The sequence below is a fragment of the Spodoptera frugiperda genome, chromosome 12, assembly GCF_023101765.2.
Source record: "Spodoptera frugiperda isolate SF20-4 chromosome 12, AGI-APGP_CSIRO_Sfru_2.0, whole genome shotgun sequence".
NCBI classification, from domain to species: domain Eukaryota; kingdom Metazoa; phylum Arthropoda; class Insecta; order Lepidoptera; family Noctuidae; genus Spodoptera; species Spodoptera frugiperda.
In genome coordinates this window covers 1,877,563-1,905,212 of record NC_064223.1, presented here as the reverse complement: position 1 = coordinate 1,905,212, position 27,650 = coordinate 1,877,563, and the positions used below count along the sequence as shown (strand labels likewise).

The window sequence follows — 27,650 nt, the reverse complement described above, 5'->3', positions numbered from 1 at the left end:
AAGACAAAAGCTAAGTAAAAGCCTCGTAGTTCGCAGTCGCGTCGCTCGTGTGTTAGCGCGGCCCTATCCGAAGGCTCTAGATCCTACAAACATTATTCTGTACGTCTAGTTTCCATTATTATATTAGTCTGTCTGTCCCGCCGCGGCCCGCCCCGCCCGGGGGCGAGCAAAAAGTCCGACTGCCTAAAAAAGCAAGGTCCCTTAGGTTACATGTTTTGCCGACGATATCTAGGCTAGACATGTACTTAATTGCTATTTACTCATCTCTACATATTTATCAATATTTAGTAGTTTATTTAAATGCAACGACTAACAAATGAAATACAAAGCGTTTGCTGTATTGAAAGGTTGCGATATTGAGATACATTTCGTATTGTGCCTTTTATCCAAAGGATGAAACGAATAGTTCCCACTATTTGCAGGTGTATCGGCGAATGGAACTAAAAGGTTCTATTTCTGCAACATTTCGCAGAATCGCCGACGGCACGCGGCACACGGCGCGCCGCTCGATGGAAACTCTAGCTAAGTGACAATATGTAGCTGCTACCTGCAGGGAAAGCCGAGCCGAGCTTCTGCCAACGGTCACACATATTTATTGCGAGGCTAGTGATTCCTGCCAGTACAATGAAATTTTATTGAAATACTAGAATTATGTATGTGAAGATTTATGTATTTGACGACAGATTTAAAATTCTAAATAATTTGTGAATAGTAAATAGCGTTTACTCGCGAAACTGATAATAATATTGGCATACAGCGGCTACTTCCTGGTGTGACGCGGCCCAAGTTTGCAGAGCCTGCCAGTTACCGCATATTTAATCACGTCGTGGCAGATCCACACAAAAACTTAGTTTCAATATTGGTTAAATAAAACGTTCGGGTCAGCATGGCCAGACTAGGTGTCGGTGTCTAATTGTCGGCACGTGCGCGAGCGCCTGTGTGTGTCTGGTTGCGTGGGCGCAGGCCGGAAGCGTGCCGCGGTGACATCACAGATACTGCTCCCGTCTGACTTGCTGCCATACACTGCACTGTTTTCATGACCTGATTGGGCCAGAGGTGGAATGGCAACTAGTCACCGAATTATTTAAATGTGGCGATTTGATTTGCCGGCCGCAGATGACAGGGAATCGTAGAGCGAGTCTATGCTAAATTGTGGTAACATTGACCGTATTACAATATTGAATACAAAAATGTCGTCGGGTTTCCCGCATGTTATTGTGCTCACCTTCACTATGTATTGTAATCTATGTATGGGCGGCGTCGTGCGCGCGGTGCGAGGCGCCGGCCGAATGTACCGGCGGGATTTATCTAAAATATTCACTGCATTTTTACACAAGATAGTCGAGATGCGCCGCGCACGTGTTGTGACACTCGGCTGCGAACATGTCGTGGCCGGCTCTACACACAGTCGTCGCAGATGACAGTGATCCTTCAACTTGTGCCACTGATAACGAGTTGATAATGACCCTCGTAAATACTTTTTTCGTACAAATTATATTTCTTTACGGAAATTGTGAATCTATAAAACGTGATCTCGAGTTATCGTTTGTTTCGTGTTATAATGATGCAATTTCTTAAAATATCTTATCTTGTCTCACAGATTCGGTCCCATGTTGAATTCTAGACGAGATTTTGGCCGCTCAGTGACGTGATGATATATTTCTTAATTGTTTTTATTTCTTTTTTGCGTTTTATTAGGTGCAATCAAGCCCAAATTAGTTTTATGCTCACAAAGTTAAAAATAATCTGTTAGGTATTGATAAATACACAGGAAACATGTAATGAGCCAGGAAATATTCACGATAAGATTAAATCAAATGTAACTCTGCGTATCTTAAGACTTTTCCGTTGTGGATCTTATCGGCAACTACAACAAAAACCTTTTTTTTTAGCAAGAGAAATTGTGTGTGTACTGCAGCCATTTGGCAATGTTGCAGAATTGACAACAAACCGTTTGTTTAAAAATACAGGGTTGAGATGTTTTTTAAGAGGAAAGACAAACAAAGGTTACCAAAATATTTTGAGGAAGTCGCGACTCAGAAACGCATTATTTGCAATGAAAAAACATCTGCAACGCAATTATAGACAATGCAGCGTAGAGGTACCGTTGCACAAACCGAACGCAGCCGTAAATTTTGCAATAAAAAGTTTTTTAAAAACGGAATGCAAAAAAGCCGCGAGAAGTACCACTTCATTATTGTGATGCCTCTATGGGTTTACAGTTATGGCGTTTTTATGGAGGAGGGTGTACACCCGCTACCGGCAGGTACGAGACTTTTTTGATGCAGTTTAAAAAATTGGGTTAACTTTTTTTATGTGACAGATGAAGCGAACAAGGTAAGCGGTATACTGTTACGGAAACCACAGCTTTTTACTGTACCTACTACCCTATTAACTTAGTTTTTTATGCTCGTAATCGGTTCACATGTTTTAGCGCACATGTAAATTTCTAAAAATAAATTTATGCGCATTGGTCACATAAAGTTGTGGTGATTGGCTGCGAATATGCGCGTACGGGGATAGTAAGGGGCCCCGAAGCAATAGTGGTCGCACAGGTCGCCAGTCTGTTTGTTCGTATGTGTTGTGAAACCTAATAGCCTTGCGTCGCGGTTGAAGGCCGGCCAAAAACTGCGCGCGGCCCCACGCCCAGATGTGCCCGATTTAAAGAGCGTTGCACGCATAAATACATAACAGATAAGATTATATGCTCGATAAAAAATATCGATACAGACGGCAGGACGCGCCCGTTAATTTATTGCACTAATTTGCCGATGACACGCACCCACTCAGGCTGTAAAGGGACGGCCGATGATAGCGCCGACACGACCACGTAAACGGCAACATATTTGTTCAGTTAGGAAGTTGTAAAACTGTTTGTTCTATCAATAGCCGCTGGTTTCGTACCTTTATTTATTTTTGTAATTCTAAAAACGGATGCGTTAACGTCATTTGAATACTAAAAGTGCATTTTTTTAAATCCAGTCGCAAGTCCAAATCAGTTTGGTTATTGTCATCTCGTTCTTACATTACTATTGAGTACAGTGTGAATGAGACGGATAGTTTGCAGGAAGCTATTCAAAAAAAGAACAACCCTTCCTCACCCTTTCGGGACATTCTATTGTTTACATTAAAACGAAACGTCATAGGTTATTTTGGCAGAGTTTAAATATTGAACTCAAACATTATAATCTTAAAGTTTATTTTATTCTGTCAACGGTAGTTCGATGGTTTACTTTGGATTGGTGGAGGAATTAATAAAATTCAAATTGTTTTTTTTCTTTGTTCGAAATTTCTCAGAACAGGTAGCTGGCCAGTGTTGTGATTGGACATATTAATAAAGTTTAGGTATTTCTATAAGTCGCCGTGTTTGTCTACGGCAATAATTATTATATCTTCTGAGTGTAATTTATGCAAATACTTGTAAGAACAACGACCTTTGTGATCTCCGGGTGTCGCTACCAGTAACACAAGTTCTGACACAACGTCGGTAACATCCAATTGGACCTTAGATCCACAAACAAGTAGAAAGGTACGTTTATTCTAGTTGCGGCCAGTTATTAATATTCATCTCTCCGTCGGCAGGTATCATACATAGTTATTGTGTGTGAAATAAAAATGGTGAATATGTATAAAAACGTCACTAGCTTCCAACCCGATCACGTTTGCGTATTGTTTACTGGTGGATGCGCGGGCGCATCCGGCGTCGTCGATCGCGTATAAATAAGATTTTTTACGCACCTTTCACTTCCGACCTGTGCGGGCAGGTATCACACAGGCGCAGGGCCTGATAACCAGCCACCACATTATTTGGCAGCTGTTTCATAAAGTATACACAGATTACGTTTCCTGGTGCATCCTTTCTTCTTGCACATCCATGGGAAAGTTGCTCTCACGGGGTCAGCTTTATTGAGAATCGATGTTTCGATACAATATTGTGCATTGAGGTTCGAAGGAGGAAGCTGTGCCTTGCGAGTTGTTTAATAAAGTTGTTTGACATGAGTCACGGGTCACATTGGCTCTATGTGGACGTGGGTACAGAGTACCTACTGATGTACCTACTGAGTACCTACTGATGCCGCGACAAACAGATTCTGTAATGAAGACGTGACGGTTGTAACCAACGCGACCTATTTCCTCGTTACATTCGCAACGACTTCTTAAAATTTTGGAAATATAAATGTAAATCTAGTTATATATAAACGTGTAATTATTTGGGTCGCGACCGAATTATGGTAGATTCATCTTGGAATATAAAATGGTGAATGTGAGATGAGTGAGTACGACAATTATTAATTGTATTGAGCGGTACCGGCGATACATTCACAATCTGCACCGATTACTTACTTCTCTCGATTGATGGACGAATCTTTTCTAATACCAGACTAATCTATACTATCGCAGACGCGAGTAATTAATCATAAACTGAACTGGTTTCAATATGGAAACACTGATGTCTGCGAGCGCCATAGAGCTCCAATCGTTTTTTCCAACAGGTTTTTATCAAATCACATAGCCATTTAGGTATGCAGCCGTACCTACGATGAGCACATAATGTATTTATAAGCATTGTTATAATTTAGCACGTGTAATAAGAGACAGGTAACACGATGCAACTCCATAGTCGGAAGCGCGGGCATCGAACCCGCGCTACTGCGAACCGGAGTGATGAGCGAGCGATTCGTGTGTTTTGATGACAATACGTGTAATGCAATGCTGCCTTGTTGTTTTAGTATCGAGACACATGCCGTGGAAGGGCCGGCAGGACGTTACTACATTTATTTCGCGTTTAGTTGACGCAAGTATTGACTTGATGTGTTTATACTATAAGCCAACACTTTCCGTCGGCTGTGCAACATCAGTTTCATTCTATTTTACTAATTCCCTACTGTGCTATGATTTCAAGGAAAGCAGTGACTTTGTTGTGGTCAGTATCCGCAAATCGTCATGTTAAACGGACAAACATTGCCGAGTGAGTGAGGGTAATAACTCTTTGCTCATAAACTGCGAATCCTCAGCCAGTCGCTTGTCATATCAGTTAAAAAGAGGACAGCTCTAAATTTAGCGCAGCCAATAATATAATGCGCCTGAATATAATACACAAGTATACGGCCGTAGGTACTATGTAATATATGCACAATTATGCACATTTGTGTTTTCCGTGATGTGTCAATGACCTTTATTGATGTTAGTGCAGTGTGCACGACTGGACGTGCCATCGCCGAGAGAATTTTAGCTGATGCATCATCTACCTATGTACATTGTTTACGAAAGAATTGCTTACAACTGCTCTAGTAGCCTCGAATTATGTCATTTCCAGTTTTATATGCATCGTCGGGCCATTGATGAATTTGGTTTGAATGTCATTTTCTTACAATTTTCAGGTGAATATTTAATAGAATTTGGTTGAAACATCGCGTAGTAGGCAATAGTAAACAGTGGCAGTACAATAAGCCATTGTTTAGAAGAATGCTGCCGGATTAATGTGCGCGCGCCGCGGATTCTGTGTATGTATTCTGTGTGTGTATTCTCACGACACTTGCTACAATGGGTACGGCAGAATGTGCTACTGGAGTTTCGGTAGCTCTAAGGCAATTGTCTATCTCAGTAATTTCTCCGAATCCTATATATATTTAGGTAGAAGGAGCTAGAAAGTAATTGAGTTGAACAGTTATTGTAAGATGTTGTTTAACATTCAAATTAGAATTAAAAACGTTTGTAGATCGAATATTTCAGAGTATTACGTAGTTCTAGGTAACTGAAGTTGTTACAAGCAACTTTGTTTTAGATGTTGCGAGCATGTTCCGTGGAAACAAGTCGTTTACCCGAGATACTTGACTTGGAAGCAGCCGAACTGGCCTGGGGTAGGTAATTAGCTCGTCAATAATTAATCTAGATGATAATGATTGGGAATATTGCTATGTAATAACGCAGCATATAATATAGGAAGGAACAGCAGTTATGTGCTGTAATGAGCGCCGGTTCCTTTGAACAAGGAACCTTTAAAGGAAGGGAAAATGTTCGCCAGAGAGATGATTCATGTAATCATGTGTTGCGGGCCTTCAACCAGCGAGCATGGAAGCCATGTGTGACGAAATATGTCGAGAAAATTGTTGGTGTAACAATCAACTTTAAACATAATTAAATAAGTGCTAGATTGTGTTACAAGGAAAGAAACTGTTCAAATTATAGGTGTGTTACATTACTGTGTATATAGTACCTAGTTACCTATATAGTGGTCCAACAAATACTTTGTTGGGGAACATATAACGTTGAAACATGGTCGGTACACCGAGTAAATCAAGGCTGGAGTTACGACCTAGCCCAAAAGTTAGTGAACAAGACGTAACACGCGGCAGACATTTCGTTATATAACAGGGTAACAAAAACATGTCTGGCAGAACTGTGCGAGCGTGGTGTCCGCAGGCGCGGTGGGCCTCGGCTGGCGCAAATTGCCTCTGTGAGCCAGTGTGAGCCTGGAACCATTACACGCGTACAGACACGGCCATTACGACCTATGTCAACCTAGGCCTATATCCCCGCTGACTTGCGCGACATTTTCATACGTGCTTTAGTTATAGACCGTGTATGAAGCATACATAGAGGCGGATAAAGGATTGTTAGACGATTCCTTTGTCCAGTTCTGTTCAATCTTTGGGTTTCAGAATATGAGGACCGGGTACGAGCAGACTAACTACTACTAGCAATACTTTACTTGATATAAGGATGAAAATAGTTATCTCATACGGCAGTAATTAAAAACCATTGATGTGACGTAAATACATACATACATACACATTTAAATTAGAAAGATAGACGACATATTGAGCTTAATCTTGCTTATTACAAGTATAACCAATGGTAAGAAGTTACTCACAATACTTTAAATACAGATAATTTATAAATTACATTAAATTGTAAATTTTGTGGAATATTTATGTACAGACAAGTACATAATAATTGTAACATATTACAATAATAAACGGTAGGCATTATTCACCGCAGGACGTATTTACTAAACCTTATAGTTAGGTACACGGAAATACCCAAATCAAATGTATCCTTACTTATTTACGAGGAAAAGATAACTGTTCCATATCTTACAAATATGTTTGTGCACAGTTACAACTAAACAAAACAACTATTGGTATATATTTCCATTTCCATGGAGAAAGTTACTCAGCTTGTAATACTGAATAATAGTACGTAATTGTGTTCATTTACTATTATACAATATAAAGCTGTTGCAGTGGGTGTAAAGAAACAGTAGAACAATAAATAGTGCGCGTGTATTGTAAATAGATGCGATACAGATGTGTAATTGCGGCCACCCCCGCCCTACGCGCTGCATGTTGGGCTAGGTCAGGGCGGTCCACGGCCCATACATATTTATACACATACAGTCATACACTCGCACTATTTACACTATGCGTATCACTTCCATGTAAATTGTATGCAAACCGATGTCGTAGCAAGGGCCGCGTAGCAACCCGTAGCCGTCGCTACGGCCGTAGCACGTAGCACTTTCTTTCATACATGACGTAGCAAATTGCGGAAAATATTTTTATTGACTTTATACATTATGTTAATGTTATATTATTTAAATAATACAACAATAACAAGTGTTCAAGTTCAAAGATGTATGTATTTAAATTATTCCCGAGTATTTAAATTAATATTTGGTTTATGATTACCCACAATTTTGTATCTCTGTCATTTTAATTACATCTAGGTGTACCGGTTATCAGTTACAAGCGTGTAATGAATGTGTTGCATACAATGTACATAGAACATTCCCGGCGCCGGGTCGGTACAGATGTATAGGGAGCACTTACTGTATCTCTTCATGAGCGACTTCTTGTATGCCTTCCCTGAGATAGCATCATCGCCAGGGCTGAGGCGTCCGGTGGAGTCGTCCGATTCCGTGCCGGAGTCTCTGCCGGACGCCAGGTAGTCCTGCGACTGCCTCAGGATCATCTGAGTCCTCACATAGTCTGAAGGGTCCGCGAACGAATGACGCGCGAAATCGCGAACAGAAATCTCCTTGCGTACAGTCAAGTCTAATGGGGCATCGTCTTCCTCTGGTTCTGGTTTCGGAGAAGCTGGTTCCTCAGGATAAGCCTTCCTAGCAGCCAAGGTGCGAGGCTCGTTATCGGCGCTGAGCGCTCTACGGTCGGCGGCCGGTGACCGGCGTGTCTCCGGACCGGCACTCGCCGGACGAACTTCCACAGCCATCATATTTAATTATTATCACCAAACACCATAATCACAAGCCCACAGTTTGCAGTTATGTCATAGAGCGTAATGTGTTGTGTTGCAACCGCGCGCCGCGTCCGCCGGCGTTCGCGTCGTATTACGGACTGATGTCCCAGTTTCGACGATGAGTTCCACTGACTTCGTGAGCTCGCTTCGGGCGCGCTCGGCGGCGCTCGGACACTTTCGTTTTCGTACGCGCGCGGTAGTGTGCGCGCCGCACACAGACGCCCGCCACACAGACGCACGCTGCGCGTGTGTGCGCCGCCCGCCGCCTGTGTCTGTGTGCTGCCAAAGCTTTTTCCACTTTCGTGTCGGAGCTTTCCTTCATTTCCCGAGTTACCCAACAGGTTCTCACTGCTTAGCAGACTTGATTAATTAGCGATACTCGTTCGTCGCGGCGCTCGTTTCAGACCGATTGTGTTCAGGTAACGAATTTATGAGGAAAATTATATCAGGTATTCATATTTATTAATTTTTTCTTTGACCTAGCGCAGGAACATTATTTATTGGAAAACGTAGTTTTTCATTTTGTTTCTTAATATTCTATCATTATAAAAGAACTCGATTTATTTTTTAATTACGAAATAAATATTTCATTTGAAATGTATAACTATTGAATGAAGACATTACATTAAAGATACACAGCACAGCTATTACAGTAAAATGATATTATTTCACAGATCATGAGTTAAATAACAATTTATAATATTTATCACGAACCGGAACGGTTGGACAATCAGCGATGTTTTGCGTAACACACCGCGTAAACAAATTGTGTGTTTTTTTATCTAACGCTCGGGGCATTGACCGACTTTACAAATAAAGTTGCGCGCGCGGCGACCACGTGACACACTGACATCGCCAGCCACACTTGAGCCGCCGCGCCGCGCGACATGTACGCGGGTGCGGGCGAGCGCGGGGGTATACGAGTGGTAGTGCGGTGTCAACATATACTTGTGGCTAGCAGATAGGGTAGTGCCTACTATGAATTTAGAGCCAATGTCACACGTTCGTCCTAAACAGATAAATGTTGGCTTTTAGCAACGTGGAAGTGTGACGCATTATTTTGGCATAATTATACAGTTGCGCCTGAGTGACACTGCGCCCGCGCAGGGGACTGTAGTGGTATGCTATTTTAGTAAATGTTACATTGCATTGTTATGATTATTTAAATTTAAACGGTACAAACACGTTGAGTCAGAAACGTTGTATATTAGTAAATTATATGAAGTATTGAAATTCGTGTTTAATATAAAATGTAACCTGTAAAGCCTATGTTATCGTTTCCGCATAGCGATACTATGCAAATTCCAGTGAGATAGTCGTAATTGTATTAATTAATTATCGTGTACTTGTGAACTCGTGATCACCGCACTAAGTAGAGGGGAAACGTTCAAAGACTCATTGTTTAGGATCTACCTATGATGAGTACCTGTCGCGTTAAATAAAGCTTCATTTTCTACTAAAGGTAATCAACTAATCATGTATTATTTTAGTTATGATATGATCCACGAAAAATGACATCAAAATTCATTCAACAGTTTTTAAGTTATTAATAATCTTACACTGGAAATATTCTATATTTGAATCGTCAAATCAAATCAGCTAAAATTGCTTGTTTATAAATTTTCTTCCATTATTTGTGTCTATGTAGAGACAGGAATGTTAAGAGTATTAGGACATTTTGGGATAAAACTTTAAAAAATTACCAAAAAGGAAATTATAGTAACAAAGTCACGAGCACACGCTAGTTTTTACATAAACATTAGATTCACGTGTGACGCGTGATATAACGAAAAAAAAAAATGATAAAAACCAGATAAACCTTACTTCAAACAACGTACAAGGAAGTACATACTGTACATGTGTTACGTACTACATAGACACATTGTAGTTTCGCACATTTACTGATTACTGATAGTGAGATATAAACAGATTCATTTCTTCAGATAATCAGCTAAGAAACGTGACTTAATAATGAGTAAAGGGGAAAGAATGAATGAGATATGTATTGTCCCCTTTTCTTTACAAAACTGTCTTACTGACATCCATAATTATTGATAGTTGCATTATACTTACTACGTACTTCCTAAGATTATTAAGACACCATCGACAAACGGCGAAGAAAAACATCGTGAGGAAATCTGGACTTATAATTTCTAATTAGAAATCGCCAATCCGTGAGCAAGCATGGTGATTAATGCTCAAACCTTCTCCATGCGAGAAGAAGCTTTGGTCAACAGTGGCCACTAATAGCCTGTAGATATGATATATGTTGTTGATTCATTAATTCGATTATACTTTTTCCCGCCTTAGACACAGAAATGATGACCTTGTACTCACTAGCACAGCGAGCCACTGATACGGCATTCTTTTCTTTTCGAACAAAAACAACAACTATGATAACAATATTTTACGCAGTCATAAGCTATCTCTAATATTATATTATATCTGTATATAATATTATTATTCAACAGTTACTCATACTCTGAAATTTCCACTATAATACTTATCTTACTATTTACTGTAAATCATAAAAAAAAAATTAAGACGATCTTTATTTGTTTGCACACATAATTACAGGCATAAGGCACTTAACAGATTTTAAGTCAGAGATACAAACTTTTCATACTGCAGACAAAACCGAATGATAAATACTATGTTCCTAGATAAATTAGTGCTTAAAACAAGAGCAGTGTTGATCGGAACTCGCTGAACGCGCAGTAAGTAAAGATGACGTGTCGACCTACTTGCCGGCACTCCATTGATAACTAAACAAAATATTGAATGAGATTTGAATACGCTCCACAATACGAGACCTCATTAAAACCATATAAATAACGTATATTTATACACCTTTTGTTTAGTTACAATGTCGTATTTTCGTAACATTAGGATTTTTTTCCAGTTTTATTGTTACGTCTGAACGAATTCCCTCAATCTGTGTCATCTAAGAATATAACCATTTTGTTTTCTTTGATTGGTAATTTTAGTCTCACAGTCACATTGGTATGTGGTTTTAAATAGATCGTGATGCCCTTAATATTTGAACTAGCTTCTACCAAAAATATCTTCGGCAAGTCCATGGGTGTGTGTCCAAACAAAAAATATATACCGACACAAACAGTGAACCCCGGAACGAATCTGTAGGTCACACAAACATTTGCTCGGAACAGGAATGTAACCCACGCGAACAAATATCTTTAAAGATAGCAGCACGGTTTCCACGACACGAGGCGATCTGACCATCGATAATGTACCTTAGTACTTTAGCCACTACTTAGGGCCTAATAACATAATCTATGAAGAAGGACTGAAGCACTCCCCTACCGTATGGGACACAATAGACGTGTTAACATGATATTACCCCAAACAGGTTACTGACAAAGAATCCGCATGTGTAAAGGAACGCGGTGTCTAAAGGGGTGCGGATTCGTTTGTTAACCTCAAGATTATGGGGGGTAGTCACTTCATAATCTTGTTGCCAGTAATTAAATGCAGACGGCATTAGTCTGGTCGCAATGTCATAGACAGACATACAGAGCATTTGTCATAGATATGTCATACATAGTGAATGATATTTTGCAATATAACTTGTACAGTTGTAAGCTGAATCTAAGATGGCGGTCGTTATCAGTCGCAGGTCGGGGGTCCCTATCATATCACAGATCGGCCGGCCATCGACCCGGCTTATGTAACGACTTATACTTGTAATCATTTGTTTTCGTTATTTGATAACCGCTATAACTGCTTTCCTGTTATACAAGTAACTGTCATTAGTAAGTTTAGCGAGAATTAATGTGGAAATGACAATATATAAATATAACTATGATAAGGTAATGATAGTGTTACCTCATTCGTGTGTATATTGGTTTGTTATATGTAAGTCATTTATTGATTTATGTTATTGCCGGGATGGTAGCGGCGAGCCAGATAGTAAGTGTTCCAGTCATGTAGTACTGCGAATGTGATGATAATGTAAGAGTATATAAAAATATGTACCCACTGCCCCTGTTTGTAGACACGTAAAGTATTGTTTATTATTGTGATTACATTTGAATGACACATCTATAGTTTTCGTTATTAACTTTATTTAATAAGTCTACAGTCTCTTCAAGATCAGAAACATTTACCCGCTCCCCTATTTCATTTACAAGTTATATTCAGCAGAATACATACATGTAGCTACTGGTAGAACGTTCACGCGTCTAGCTATATATGTATGTATATAAAACGCGTCTCTCGGAGGATTCCTTTACAAAGTAATATCAATCAAAGGGAACGTCTGTCGGAGCCTACAATCAGTCACAGATGATAACACTAAAAGATTGGCTACACTCGACTGGCGCCCGAACCTCGCTCAAATGTCCCAGCCTTCCGATATGTCGCCTATATTTCAGCTCTCATACACGGTTAGCTCTGAAAAGTTATTGCGACGGCCCGACTTAGTACCTAAGATAACCTAGGGCCTGAATTATTCAATAACTTTTTGTGAACGCTTAAGAGGAAAATCCAATAAATAGCATTGAAGTACTCCAATTTGATTTTAATTCTAATAAGATAACCTCTACTGTAACTTGCAGTGTAGTAAGACAGAATATGCAACTTCTGGAGTGTTCCCTGAGGGATGGTAAGAGGAGACTGCTCGGCCCTTTGCAACGAGACTCTTAGGGCGGTGTGTGGTAAGTAGGTCACCTGTAGGGCGCTGAAACATGCACACTGAACGTGCGCCGCATTTGCAAGTGTAATGCCTGTCCGTAACACCGACCTCTAAATTCCGGAGGTCACACAAACCCGTTAGTGAAATGCGTAATGTCTGCACAACGACACAAGGTAAATTGGGATGATATTAGCAATAAGTGGGCATTGAGACGCCCGGTCCCGGGTTCGACCTTCAGCCTCCCAGACTAGTTATACATTTTAGATGTCTAATAGTTGTTTTAGGAATAAACGAGCTCCGAGATATTGGAACGTCTTCGCTTGTTGTGTCTTGTATAACGTAGAATTCCCAGCGCGGCGTTATGTTCGAGACCAGTTTAAGGATATTGTTTGCTGTTATCAAAAAACGAAGATTCTAACGAGAAAATAAAGATGGCGACTGGTTTACACGTCAAGGAATGTGCAAGCCAGTGCCAGTCAGATAAGAATGCGAAGTATCTAACAGGAAAACGTACAAGAAACTCTCGCGTACACAAACAACGACGTAATTCTTAAAACTACAACATTAAAACATTAATATACTTTACTCGCGAGTCAAGAATAGTGGCTACCGGCGTACACTCCCCTGCCTACCCCCGCCTGGCCTATAAACCCGACATTCGAGTCACGGCCATTAAAATAACCAACGGAACTTGCAATAACGAGCAAATAATAAAAAACAACGATCGATCCAGCGCTTAGATCATCAATCTCTCTGCGCTTCCTGCGGCGCCAATTATGTGCGCGTGCGACGGCGACGGAGGCATGGGGGTGTGCGCAGGAGTGACAGAGTGCACGACATCAAGGAACGAGATGCCCGGACAAGGGACGGAGGTGTTGCAGATCTTGCGACGTTCCGAAACGTTCACCATGTAAATATTTCTACAAGATTTCCATTACAAATCTCACACGATAACCAAGCAGTCTGTCTTACTAGATTCCAATAGAAATTAGAAACTTTTCTTATTAGAAACTTCAAGTTATAGAGAAAAAGTATAATCATGATTCATTACTTTTACAATACTTAGGTAAATAGTAAGTGCATGCGATAAATACAGAATTGGTTTCAGACACTTAAACAAATATTACAATACAGATATTACAGAGGTTACATAGTGTAATGATTCCATTGCGCTTTCTTATCTCAAGGAATTTACCAAGCAACTGTAGCGATACGAAAATAATATTGTTACAACATAACATGTCGCCAATAGATAAATTATTTAACATTGTTTTGTTCTATTATAGATTTTGTCAACATGTTTTTAACAAAAGTAAAGATATTCACAAAATATTTATGTTTAAGTCCAGTATCTAATTATTTACCCACGAATAGCAATAAATAATAATACAAAAATTATCAATTAAAAATATATCTCAATAATACATTTCCGAACGGTTATCGTTGTACAAGTGCAGTCGATGTACGAATTCAAGGCTACGCGCCGTCGCTGCGCCCGCGCACACTCACACACGCACATTATGCACCACACATACACACACACGCACAGTTCGCACGTCATGGATGCGCTGCCACTAACGGCAGCACAATCAAGGGTTATGAATAGTAAAATAGCCCCTACCTTGTCTGTTATCAATGCTTATCCGCGGGAGAGAAGGAGATAGCATCATTTTACTTCGTTCCGCAATACTAATCGTTTTTGCATCCAGATATTTGTATATTAGTTGCTTGGGGTAGCTACTTGCGAACTGTAATTTAGGATAAAGAACGTAATATTTTCCCATTATAATATTTCTAGGAAAGGAAATACTATAAAACTTGGGTTTCTCCGACGATAGTGCTAATTAGCAGTAGTACCACATATCACTAGTGATGCCCCGATTTGGCAAAAGTGTTGTAGAAGTTACGTGACAAATCCATGATTTACCTATACGAGTATGTAGGTGTATAAATAAGCAATCAAACGATACAAAACTTTCCTGTTCCACACAGCACAGTAAAACAGGTAAACATTGACCTGTGCGGTATTATTAGAGCATGCACTAATTTCTGTATAATGTGGCATTGTAACACCAATTTCCATGTTCGTTATACAATTTTCCTGTATAAAAATATGTTTGTAATTTATCTATGTAATTGTGTGCCGGACAAATCCAGGGTAAGGGAGTAAGTGCATGGCGACCGTAGTCATAATTGGCATCGATTAGCACAGGAAGACTGGTCTATGGCTTGCTTTTTATTTTTTCTTTGCGAGTATTTTTAGCCTGTGTCCGGCTAACCGCGGGAGTGTTGTCCTGCGCCGTACGCCGTACCTGTGTTTGTATTCAAATACACATATTCGCATTCCATATCATACTATTCAGAGTTGAAATTAGACAACTAGGAAACAAGCAGGTTTATTACAGGATAAAGTATTGTTTTTGCACCTGTTTTGGTCATATTATTTCAAAATAAAAATTAGGTGAGGATAAATTGTATTAATGCTGTATTTATACTTTAATTTTTTTTACAAATTAGTCCTAAAATACAGTTATTATAAAAATGAGAAGCTCCAATCATCCCACCTGCGTGTGACCACCGATATAGACGACAGAACAAATAGGCGCGAGTGTGTTGTGCAAGCACTTGTAGTGTTTGTATCAGCTCGCCTTGGAGGCAAACACTTGTCGCAATCAGTCGATAGCTGTACCCTTGTGCTGCTCGCCCAAGATACGGAGACAATGCACTTAGATCCCGATGGAGCTGATAAGAGTTGCCTGGCGGACAGCACTCAAGAAACACAAGAAAACAACTTGGTCCAGATTCTACCAGGACCGCAGGAAATGGCGGGATTTTTTTCGCAAACATGACTTAAATCATTCATTTTTATAACTATCGCGAGACATACTAAATTAACTAAAAATCACGCTGTTCGTGATGAAGAAGTCCCTGTGACTGGAAACTTAGAGCTTTTGTCCATTAATGTAAATAAGTAAACCGCGATTTTTATTTAATAAATCAAAGTACTTCAAAGTTCCCCTTTTTAAGCACAAAAAGATATCAAATACTGAAATAACCAAAACTACCACTTCGGAGCAATTCGGAGCACAGTAAGTAGGACATCATGTGTGTAGGTAGCACAATATTAATATTTCCGTCAATACTGCTGAGTCTGCCCCCATTTGTGGCACCCCCGATATAGAGCCTATCGAGAGCCTACTACCTGTACATTGTACAGCCACTAACCGATGAGTGTACTTAATACGCACGTCATATATCTCGTGTCATTCTCGACACAAATTGCTCGCAGCAATATGTCCGCCAGTATTCGTATGAATGATGTCCCAAGATTTGTGTAATGGATATCTTGTACAAGGTTACAACATACTTAGGAAACTATCTCCTAGTATACCCATCTTGGATGAACCACATCAAACGTACCTTTTGGAAACATTTTCGAATGAAGCACAGCGACAATTATCGTAATTATTTATATTTGTGATTTAGTTGATTCGAAGCGAATATTCCAAATTGTAAGGAAACGTTGTGGGGCGTAATTAGGGTTTGTTTATTACAAAATAATCCACTTAACCTGAAAATTTTGAGGTAGTGAGGTCGATGACCCTGAAGGAGGTTGAAAACGAGATCCATTCAATCATGATGTTTACTTTTATGATTTTGGTGGGGGGTAAAGTGTATTGGGTGTGGATGCAGGATTGAGATCATGAGACAGATATTCCGAAAGGCTCCTTCTAGAAAGGGTGAACGTTATAAAATCTCACAAACAAATGTTTATTTATAAAGAACTGCTATTGTTGGGACACTTTCGAGTGACGTAGGCATTGTAATGTAAGTTGTAAGGATTCGATTCCAGTTGAGGATATTGTAATGTTTGCGTGACGTCACATCTCTTGAGTTATGCACGACATTTTGTTTATTTTGATTTCTTGCATCATATAGAGAGTTTCGCTACCAAAATGCTGAATGGGAGGCAAAAGGGTCTTAGGAACTTATTAATGAAAATGTATGACTAGTAAATATACATATATGTACTAGGTTTTTATACAGAGAAACCATGAATGTTGTAAGCACCATAAATTGGATACGGCACAAACACTCACAGAGATCATGGAAACCGAACAAGTAATCTTACAGTAAAAACTGAACACGATCTACTAATCTCATTACGTGTAGAAGTAAAAAAGATTCGCACGCATGCGCCTGCGCAGTTGCCGGAGGAATTTTCACTCGCGAGAAAAATATAGAGAGTGAAAACTGTAAACAAACGTGATACAGTGCTGTATACGGTACCGTACGAGGAAAAGTCGTGACGTACAGTCAGACAACACTGTTGTTGCTACATTTATATAATGAAACTGTGAAACCCAAAGTTGGACATTTTTGGTTATATTGACTAATGGTCATTTCTAAATATGGCGCTACATTTCTGATTTGTTATACACTTATTTATTTAAGTGGACTTTTATATTATTTGTGGTTTGGAAAGTTGGGAACGGTTTATTGCCCTCAATGGTTGAGGTAAATCTAATTTCAGCATAGAGGATGCCCTCTTGAATCACCTCGTCTCTTTAACACACATATATTACACAATCCTATAAATAAATCCCATATACAACAGTAATATGTCACCAGTACAGCGTTTATCGTGTAACAGTGGCGGATTTTTTGCGCCTGCGCATCGGATCAGCGTCCATCAGTGAAAACGAAAGTGGAAACTGAATGACGACATTGTTCTGCGGTGAAAAACGCGAGCGTGCGAAAAACTGGGGAAAAGCGAGCCGCGCCACGGTAATTAGTATAGCTTGGCAGTCACGGCATCATACTGTACTGTCGAGTGTCGATACTGGCATTGTGCGCTGGAGTAATGACAGCTACAGTCGCGAGTGAAATAGATAGCGAGGGAAATAGATGGATGGCTGATAGGTGATGCACTCATGATGCCTCTGGTTTTCCAGGTGTACTTAGGTCTAGAACCAACTGCTGTGTAAAGCGGCGAGCTTTGCGGTTGATAATTATATAGAAATAGTCGTCGTAATTAGATAACTCTTTTTAGCTATGTTAGATTATTGTTAAACGAAGAAGACATGATTCTAGACTTTGGGTTATTATAGAGAATTTAGGGATATTCTACATGTTTCAAACAATGCATTATCTAGCCCAGGGCTTCGAGTCAAGCAGTTTGATTGAATATAGGACTAAGTAACTAGCGGTTCTTTATATACCTATACCAGTCATATAAATAACATTTACATATGTCAATAACACTCACTTTTAAGAATTAGTTACAAAATTAATACAGAAGTATTGTTTTTTTGTTTCTATGTAATTATTGTTATAAATGGCTAGGTAATACACATATTTATAGTACGTGTAACAAATTGTGCTGGTGTTGGTACAAGGATAATGAGGAGCCATCCGCTCCGGAATTAGCACAGGTACCGGGGGCTATTGTAAACGGTAACATCTCCGATGAATTATGGGCGCCTGGTACTCCGACTCGGGATATTGTAACAATCAATAAACTAATTACTTCAATATATAATTAGAGCTTTGTAATTGAATTATATTGAAATTTCGAAATTACGAGATTTTATATAAAATTTGACAAATATAGTCTTCTTTTTCTGTTTTTAAAACAAAATCATTACACGTACTATAAGTACAAGTAGCTATATATAGCTACTATACCTCATAGTACAGTAAAACTATAAAATCTAGTAAGAAATTGTGATCTCATTAAATAATTTTATATGTCGGTAACATTTGGTAGGTCCCTGCTTAGCCCTAAAGTAGAACATTCATATTATGTGTAGTGATACAGGGAGTGTCACTAAACTGAATTGTAAGCAAGGACAAAGGATTAAGTTTACAATGCAAATTAATATTAACAAGTTTTTATGCGTTACGACTATGACTAGCCAGGGATAGTAGTAAACTTGGATAGTTTCAATTTAGCCTATACCTTCTTAAGTACAGACCATTGTTAAACTTGTGTGATAGCAGATATTATTAGATATGTTAGAAAAGAGGGTGTAATGTTGTCTGAAAAGCGAGAATAGAAAAGAACAACATATTGTGACTACCACAAGTAATTTGAGTTAAGATCAGGAAGAAGGTGTCCAATTATACATACATATGTACACCCTAAGAATAGACCTTGCCAGTGGGGGCTCTAACGACCTAGTGTCTAAGACCTAGTATCTAAAGAACTTCGGTGATCCTTTTAGGTGCTATGCTAATGATCACTATTGAGGCGATTTTAGAGACGTAAGAATCCCCAACGTTTTAGTGTTTGCTTTTCCCCCTTTAAGGATATGTATGTCTTGGACTCAAAGACTCTCGCAATAGTTGCTAACGTACAATCCAGCGAGCAGGATAATTTTATATAAAAGTGCTTCAGGCATGTCTGTCCTACACGTGTATCGTTTAACAAATAATATTCAATTACATCGTCAAGTAATTTCCGATCAAACTGTCGTCACTGATATAAGATAACAGTGTCTTAGTAATGTTACTTTATATGTTACTTGTATGATATATGTTTTATGTCCAGATAGTGTACATGTGTATGTGTGTGTGTGATGGTTTCTGGGAAACACATTTAAATGAATCGTTACTTACTTATTTATTGTCTTTTCTAATATTTGTCTCCTGTTTTGTAGCTATTGCTAATAATCATTTTGCGAGTTGTCAGGATATACTTATTTTCTTTAGTTTGTTGTGTGAAAAACCGGAATTTAGACACGGGGAATTGTTAATTTATGGGGCTTTGAGACGACACGCTGTACTGCTGTATTCGTGACTACTCAACCAACGCGAATAGGTCACATTTCTTAGAATCATTAGTTCCTTTCCTGTGTTTCTTAAAAGCTTTTTTTATGGAAAATTGTTATATTAGATATCGCTTCTCTTGTTGATCTATAGAGTAGAGTAGAAACAGAATATTAGCAGGTAGAAGGTAGGCAGGGAATTCGATTAATAAATATTTAAAATAACCTTTTAAAGTAATTTGTCTGGAATCGAAATTGTCTAGTGTTTTGTGTTTATTTAGGTACTAAGTAGTCTAGCTACATATTTAGAGAAGTTTATTAACATTTTCAAAACGTAATTGTATTATAGGCGCATATTGACTAGGGCGATAATAGACAAAGAATATTTTCCAAACACATGTGATTTGTGAACATTTAGACAGAGTAAAGTAAAACAAGTATAGAAGGTTCCCAGCGCCGGCTCCGCCCACGTGGCACACAGGCAGACTCAAAAACTTTATTAGAAATAATATCCCGAGAAGTGTGCCATGTTAGACTTAGATACAAGGCCTCGCCCAAGGTCCCGGCGTCTAGACTCGGCTGGAGGATCTAGGACTATTAGACACCTAATTACTGTTAAGACCTGCGGCCCTTTGTGGTAACCTCCTCCTTGTTAGTATTCCAGCCCTTTGTGATAGAAACAAGAAAGTATAATTGCGTTTCAGTTTACAAGGAAAGGTTTCAGACAGACCTAGGACTTGGATTCCAGTGAAATATTTGACAATAGTTAGGTCCTGCTCCCTTATGATTACAAAGCCTAATACGTCTGCCAAGTTAGATTGCTTAATGTTTGTCTAGGCAAGTGTTTTAAAATTATGGATAGAAGAGAACTCATGTAGTCATTTCGGTCCTACCATTATTGGTTTTACAAACTAAATATAACTGAGCTAGTAGTACTTGTATGATGGATTGGACCTAATAATCAACTAATTTGTTATCTCTAAAACTGAATTAAATTGTAAAAGTGAACACAATACAGAACTACAAATCCAATTACTTGTAATGATCGTATCAATAAAATGAATGCAGTGAACATGATTGCGTACGCGCAAGTAGACAGTCCCCTCGGACGCAATACGAAAGGGAAACGTAATAACAGGCTGGAACTGTTTCAAGTTTACTAGTGCAAGTGCGCGGGCGCAGCCGGCGCGGGCGCACGAGAGATAACTAGCCGGGACCGGTGCCGCGATAACTGATGCCAACCGAGTTATATTATAGTTCTCGTGTTGCTGGTTCTTTTATTATCTCTGTCGTATGACAGAAAGGTTTTCTAAGAGTTAGTTAGTACCTCATTAATTAAAGAATGGTATATTTCTAAATAGGAAAACAAAAAGTATCCTCTTATAACTTTAGTTCCACAAACAAAGAAAAATCTTGGAAATGTTAAACGAAATGAAAAGGAAATTGTCGTAAAAATATCCGTATCTCGAGATGGCGGCTATCTAACCCGCCGCAGCGTCCCGTGTGCGCCGCGCACTATAATGTCAAGTTTCCCTCGACTAGCCGTCCGTGCAACCAGAATGCACTTTCTTCCTACACACACACATACACCGCGCACACTCGCATCCACGCCGTGCCACACTGCAGTTTGCATTTGCACACAGACGCACCAAGCTCTCCCTGTGTGAGTGAGGTGTGGTAAACGAAAGTTTGAATGGGAGTCATACTATATGTTTTATTACAGTCTATCTCTATATACTTTGCTAAAATATTTATCGTTTGGACTGAAGCGGGGAAATTGTTGGGAAAAGTGTAGAAACTCGCTAGATTTAAAAGTTTACTGTTTTTGTTGTGTTGTCTCTTTCTGTGCAGTACGTGGGTAGTCAGGGAGTGTGTGGTGAGATGACGACCCAAACCGCAATGCGGACGGCTAGTACCGGCGGGTCGCGGGTTTGACTCACTACACAAAGCTTCATGAATACCTCCACATTGTAGTATCGGAAACACGTCGCCAATGCCGCCGACGAACATTTAACTTCATTAAAGTAATTAATGTTAACAAATTTCGTTTGAGTAAGTTCGTACGGTTCACGCGTCGTGGCTCCGCAAGTTTTTCTTTTTACAAGTTAGTTTGCTCGTGACCAGGTGCCTTCGTTTCAATGATTGCTGGCGTAAATGTCAGAAATAATTAATTTTCCCATTGGCGCGTCGGAGAGTGGCAATTATGTGGGAATAAAAAATAAGTGTACTAGTGGGCATCGCGGTATAACGGGACCCCTAGACAAAGGAGGGGTTTGAGACAGAAACGGCGCGGGAATGAACACTGCGATAGTTTTAGGAATAAACGAGCATATTTTATCACACTTTTACTTATTACAACATTAAATCGTGTACGTAATAAGTAAGGAAAGTGAGGCAAATACACGAACATTCAAAGCTTTCATTGTTTCTAACATTTTCCTTGAAGGACGCGGAAATTGATATTTTCATTACGGCGCCTGCTTTTACTCGTGTAAGGACAATGTAAGCCAATTTCCTAGTTGGCTGGCTACACAATATGTCTAGGCTTTATTTAACTGAAAGCTAGGTACTAACGTGTTTCATATACCTAAGTAATGCAGTCATCGCACTGCTGTCTAAGTAATACGATTTTTTTAATAATGCTAAGTAAAGTTGCGTAACGTCTGGAGTCTAGTCGGTTGTCATTACAACAATGTGTGTTTGTCCAAGTATAGTACATTACATGTTATAAAGGAGATAAATATAGTGGATATTCGCAGCATGTTCGGATGCATTTGAAAGTGTCCGCGGCGGTGTTCTATTTAGCCGGTGCCGGTGCATCGCGTCCTTGCAACTGCATTCCCACGCTTCGCCGACGTTCTATTACGCGCTCGTATTCTCGACACCTTACCGACCCTGTTACTTCATTTCATTTATATACACATGAATTTAGATGATTACTTTTAAATTTATGGTTTATAATTTATAATTTCCAATGAGTTTATGACTTCGATTGGATACGATGTGTCAGGCTAGATAGTGTCTAAACATTGTTCTTTATTTAGTTTAATTGTCTTAATAACTAGAGCGATGGTAGTAAATATCAAATAGTCTGGGATATGTATGCATGGAATATTTTTATAGCATTATTAATGTCTCTGCTTACAACGCCATGAAAGCAGCATTTATACATATTTATCGACTCTTAACGTCTAATTTTTCTATAACTTGAAAGGTTATAATTTTGTGATTGGACTCACTTTTAATCATAGATCATGTTTATATATCTCATTAAGCTTACCTGTTCGATAATAATTAAGATTAATTGAACAATTTCGTCAGTTGAACGAGAATACCTGGTTGGTAGAAATACCGCGGGTATTTTAGTGTGCAGATAGTGTGTAATCCTTGTTAGTACGAGGTGATGATGTCATGTCCAGCGCGCATGCTAGCCACTGGAACTTACCTGGAAAGAAAGAAACAATTATTAGTACATTAGTATTTATAACAAATATTATAGAGAGTGGACATTACACGGACAGTTTCTGTTATAAACATGAATAGGAATTATTTCAGATAATTGTAGAAAGGAGTTCTGAAGGTGGTGGTAGATATCCAGTAGCTGGTACCGTGGTAGAGATCATTCATTTTAGTAGGTCATTGGCTAATTACTAACATTTGTATGGCAATGTACTTAGAAGCAACAGGTTCAGTACTTTAATTAGATAATTACATCATACATAATTGTTAATTACTCAACATATAATATTGTCATATTAAAGTCTCCATACACGTGGTCGTTTAAGACGAAATAACTATCATAGAGATATATTTAAAAGCTATTACCAAGTACTCTGTGTTAGCTTAGCTTCGAATAAAAACAAACGGATATATCTAACATTCTTCATATATTCCTAGATTGAAGTTTGGTAGAAAAAGGTATTTTATGTGAAAAGGTTACGGATTTGAGAGGAATATGTCGTCGAGTGTTCCACAAGTTAATCCTGGCGGCGGCCTGGCAACACGCTCACCGCTCCTCATTTTGCGAATACGAACAAACTTGAGAAAATCCTTTTTAATATTTACCGTAGCTTTATTCTAATATTGGAGTCTAAAGACAGTTTAAGAAAATGGTTTGTCAATTAATCTGTTGGATGTGTACACGTTAGCTCACGAAGGACTGGTCTGGTATTTGGAGGAGTAATTAATAAAGTCACGCCAGCCGACCACTAACGGTACTGGGAAAAAATCCCCTCCTACCATGTACACCCACTGGTACACTGGTGCTGCTAAAAAATCCCTCACATTTCCTAAGAACAACCAATTTATAGGTGCAGTATCGCGTGACCGACAGTGAAAACTGCATTTCTTCCACGAGAGAGACGACAACATACATCAGTATGACACAGAAAAGAGACGCAAGATATGCACGCCAGCGCAATTTACTATCTAAAAGCGAATGTTTTTCTCAGTGTAAACAATACAAGTGAGATCTATCCAGTTTACGATGACCTAAATAAGGGGAGCGTGGGCACTAATAGCGGGCCAAGTTACAGTGGACAGGAAATGCAGAAAATAATTAACACGTTACCGTTGCACCAGGCATTTAAGTATAATTGATTAGACTGTATGAAATTTTATGTTCGAAAATTGTTGGGAAGAAATGAGGACTGTTGTAAAAAGTAACTCGTAGATTTGGTACTTAATGTGTTCGTGGAACATATCAATATGTATCGAGCACAGTGCAGGCAGCCAATACAGATGAAATGCTGAAATGATTTCACGGGAGTTCACTAGGTAGCAGGAACTTCTACGAATTTTCGTGAACGGTAAAGTAAAATCAGGAGCCGGAAATTGTTTCCGAGAATTGTGATCAATGACATCGACGAGAAGATTCATACGAGGAAGCGGCGGGCCTTTGATTCCTTCCAATAACATTATCTAGTTAGAAAACGTTTCTCTGAATAAAAAATTATAATGAAATCAGTCAAGTTGACATAAACATATTATCTTTGTAAAAGGTAACTAGTTAATCGTGTGTTACCTATATCATCCGCACTAAATCACTTCCTTATTTCTTCATAGCATCCTAGTTTTAAGATCATACTAGCTTTTGCCCGCGACTTCGTTCGCGTGGAATAGTGACTTCCGGCAAATTTTTGGTTTTAACCACATAGTTCCCGATCTCGCGGGATCTCTTCAAAAATGAGATGTGGAAGATATTCCAGGGAACTCTTCAAAAATCAACATAATGAGCTCTGCGTTTGAATTTAATAGATGTATACTCACTTAGGGCATTGAAAAAATAGTTTAAAAACGGACTTAAACTAACTTAAAACTAAAGAAAGCTACGAATTACGAATTTATAACAATTAAAAAAGAAACTATATTACAACCTATCCTCTATGCTATAATAACCAAGCTTAAACTAAATAATTTAAAAGAAACGACTTAAATCTAATCTAATTAATTTATAAATTAGACTTACAATTTTATTAAAAAAACACTACAGTAACTACTAATAATCGATATCAAACTAAACCTACGTTAAATAGTTTAACCAAAAAACCAGGAAAACCCAACAAATAAACTTATTAATTGACAAATACAACGAAACCAATTTAGAATATACGAAACAGCAGGACCACTACAGACAAATAATCATACGACTGATAATACACTTTTTTACGATAGTACCGAAGCGCTCGGCCGATACCCAACCAAATGAATGTAACGAAACCATAGCGCGATCTATTTCGATCCCAACGCCATCTATCGAGGATAAAGACAACTTGGATTATTTATTTATACTCCGTTCGGGCATTTTCTTTGTACTAAAAGTTTAATTATATTGATATTATTTTTTTCATACCTTTTTACTATTTATTTACTTTTTTCGATGAATTAAAACAATAACATGAACCGAAGTCGTGTAACGATCGACATAGAATTATCTATACTCCGTTAGAGCATTTTCTTTGTACTAAATGTTTTATTATATTGATATTATTTTTTTCATACCTTTTTACTATTTATTTACTTTTTTTCGATGAATTAAAACAATAACATGAACCGAAGTCGTGTAACGATCGACATAGAATTATTTATAAATAATTTATTTCAATAATTCAAAAATATATCTATGTCCTTTCTAAGGTTCTAAACTATATCTGTACCAAATTTCAACCAAATCCGTCAAATAGTTGCGGAGATTAATGGTATAAGCATCGAATGATTCGACGTGATTCTTTAATTTGACATAACTTTTTTATTTATGAACCGATTGACATGAAACAAACACTAAATGTAAATTTAAGCATCCCACAATATATTCGTGAAAACCGCATCCAACTCGGATCAGCCGTTTCTGAGATTAGCGCGCACAGACGAACAGACAAACAGACAAACAGACAAACAGACAAACAGACAAACAGACAAACAGACAAACAGACAAACAGACAAAAAAAAAGTTAATTACATTTTTGGGTTCGACATCGACATAACAATAACCCCTGCTATTTTTTTTATTTTTATTTTCAATGTACAGACAGCACTTTTCTACGATTTTATTATATGTATAGATGTTGCGCACGCGGCGACCATTTTGACAGGTGTCAAGCTGTCGAATGTCAACGTCTGTTTGACAGCGCGCTGACAGCCCCGCCGGGATAGTGGCGATGTTGTCAAATCATCGACAAGCGACCGCGGATACGCGCTGTCGTCAAAATATTTTAAAACGTTTGAGAATTTTAATTTTAAGATAAAAGCAATATAAATAAAAGCGTCTCGCCAGAGGAGCTTAGAAGATATTTAATACAGTGTTTCTGCCCACATGTTCCTCGTATACACGCGAAGTTTAGGCGTCCGCAACCTTTAAACACAGCTTCGTATGGGTGTTAGTACTGAACATATTTTTCCAATTAACGCTTCAGGTGAATAAATAAGAATTCCTTCTCATCCGCCCGCCAATACTGGAGCTGCTGGAGCTTGGTATTGTACATGAAAGTACAAAACAAAGGCCTCCAAATATTTGCTCGTCCGCAGCCTTAAAGTTCTCTTTCTACCGGAAACAGATTAGGTATTGTTTGCGCGTATCCCGGCAGGCGGCGCTGGCAGTTAATTAAATTCCCTTATTACATAAAGTATCTATGGCTGACGGAAATGTTCACATGTACAAGTATTGTTGCTAGTCCCGCCCGGTGACATCTGCCCGTGTCCTGTTTGGTCGCACTCACTCACTCACTACTCCGCTAATTAATCATAATTATCATTCGACAATCTTTACGCTATTTTTCCGAACGGGGAAAGTGGATTACAAGAAGAATGTTCATTAATGCTTGCATATTTATTTCAGTATTCACGAGGTTTTCTTTCAATATATTTAATTTTCTCTTTAGCGAGTCCTAAATAAAGAAATTATGGTTTCATTTGATTTTTCATATTTTCATTTCAGACTTTCTAGAACCGTCAGTGTCGGCGAAGCGTCTGTACTCGTGTAATAATAAACAAAGTAAGGCTGGAGATTTCAACATCTTAATAATTAAGTATGAAATGACTTAGACACGTCACTCGGCTGTGTAGCCAGTAATTAACATCTAATAATTCTAGTCTAGACGTAGTCCTTATTATTTCAGTCCTGGTTTCAGGGCGTTCGTGTGAGTCTTGTTCACTAAAACATTCATTAGAATTTCATACAATACCTAAAACATTGGAGTACAGTTTCTAGGGCATTAGGGCGGCGGCTCACCTACGCGTCTGTTATTCTACCGCGAGCAGACAGCGGACAGCATCAGAATATTGAGTCGTTGCTTTGGAAATAGAACAAAACAATACGAACATTAATAACATCTACATTAAAATTGAATAAATATTTGAGACTAACCTAATGAATAGAATTAGTTTATACTTTTTAAACTTATCATTTTGTTTGTCTGTCAGTTTCCATACAGGTGACATACTAGTAGTATCCTCCCGTGTTACACGTGAGC

General features: G+C 38.7%; 1 protein-coding gene across 9 annotated transcripts in view; it reads right to left on the bottom strand.

Annotated features, from left to right (window-relative positions):
• The window catches only part of LOC118263008 (ecdysone-induced protein 74EF), a 192,288-nt gene that overhangs the window by 42,032 nt on the left and 122,606 nt on the right, over positions 1-27,650 (bottom strand). The window contains exon 1 of one of the 9 annotated variants that reach the window (XM_035574740.2): positions 7,833-8,383. The exons of the other annotated variants lie outside the window; for them this stretch is intronic. Within the exon in view, the coding sequence (XP_035430633.1) occupies positions 7,833-8,235 (403 nt within the window). The 5' untranslated portion in view covers positions 8,236-8,383. Of the gene's footprint in view, positions 1-7,832; positions 8,384-27,650 lie in introns of those variants that run through there. 9 annotated transcript variants of the gene reach the window in all.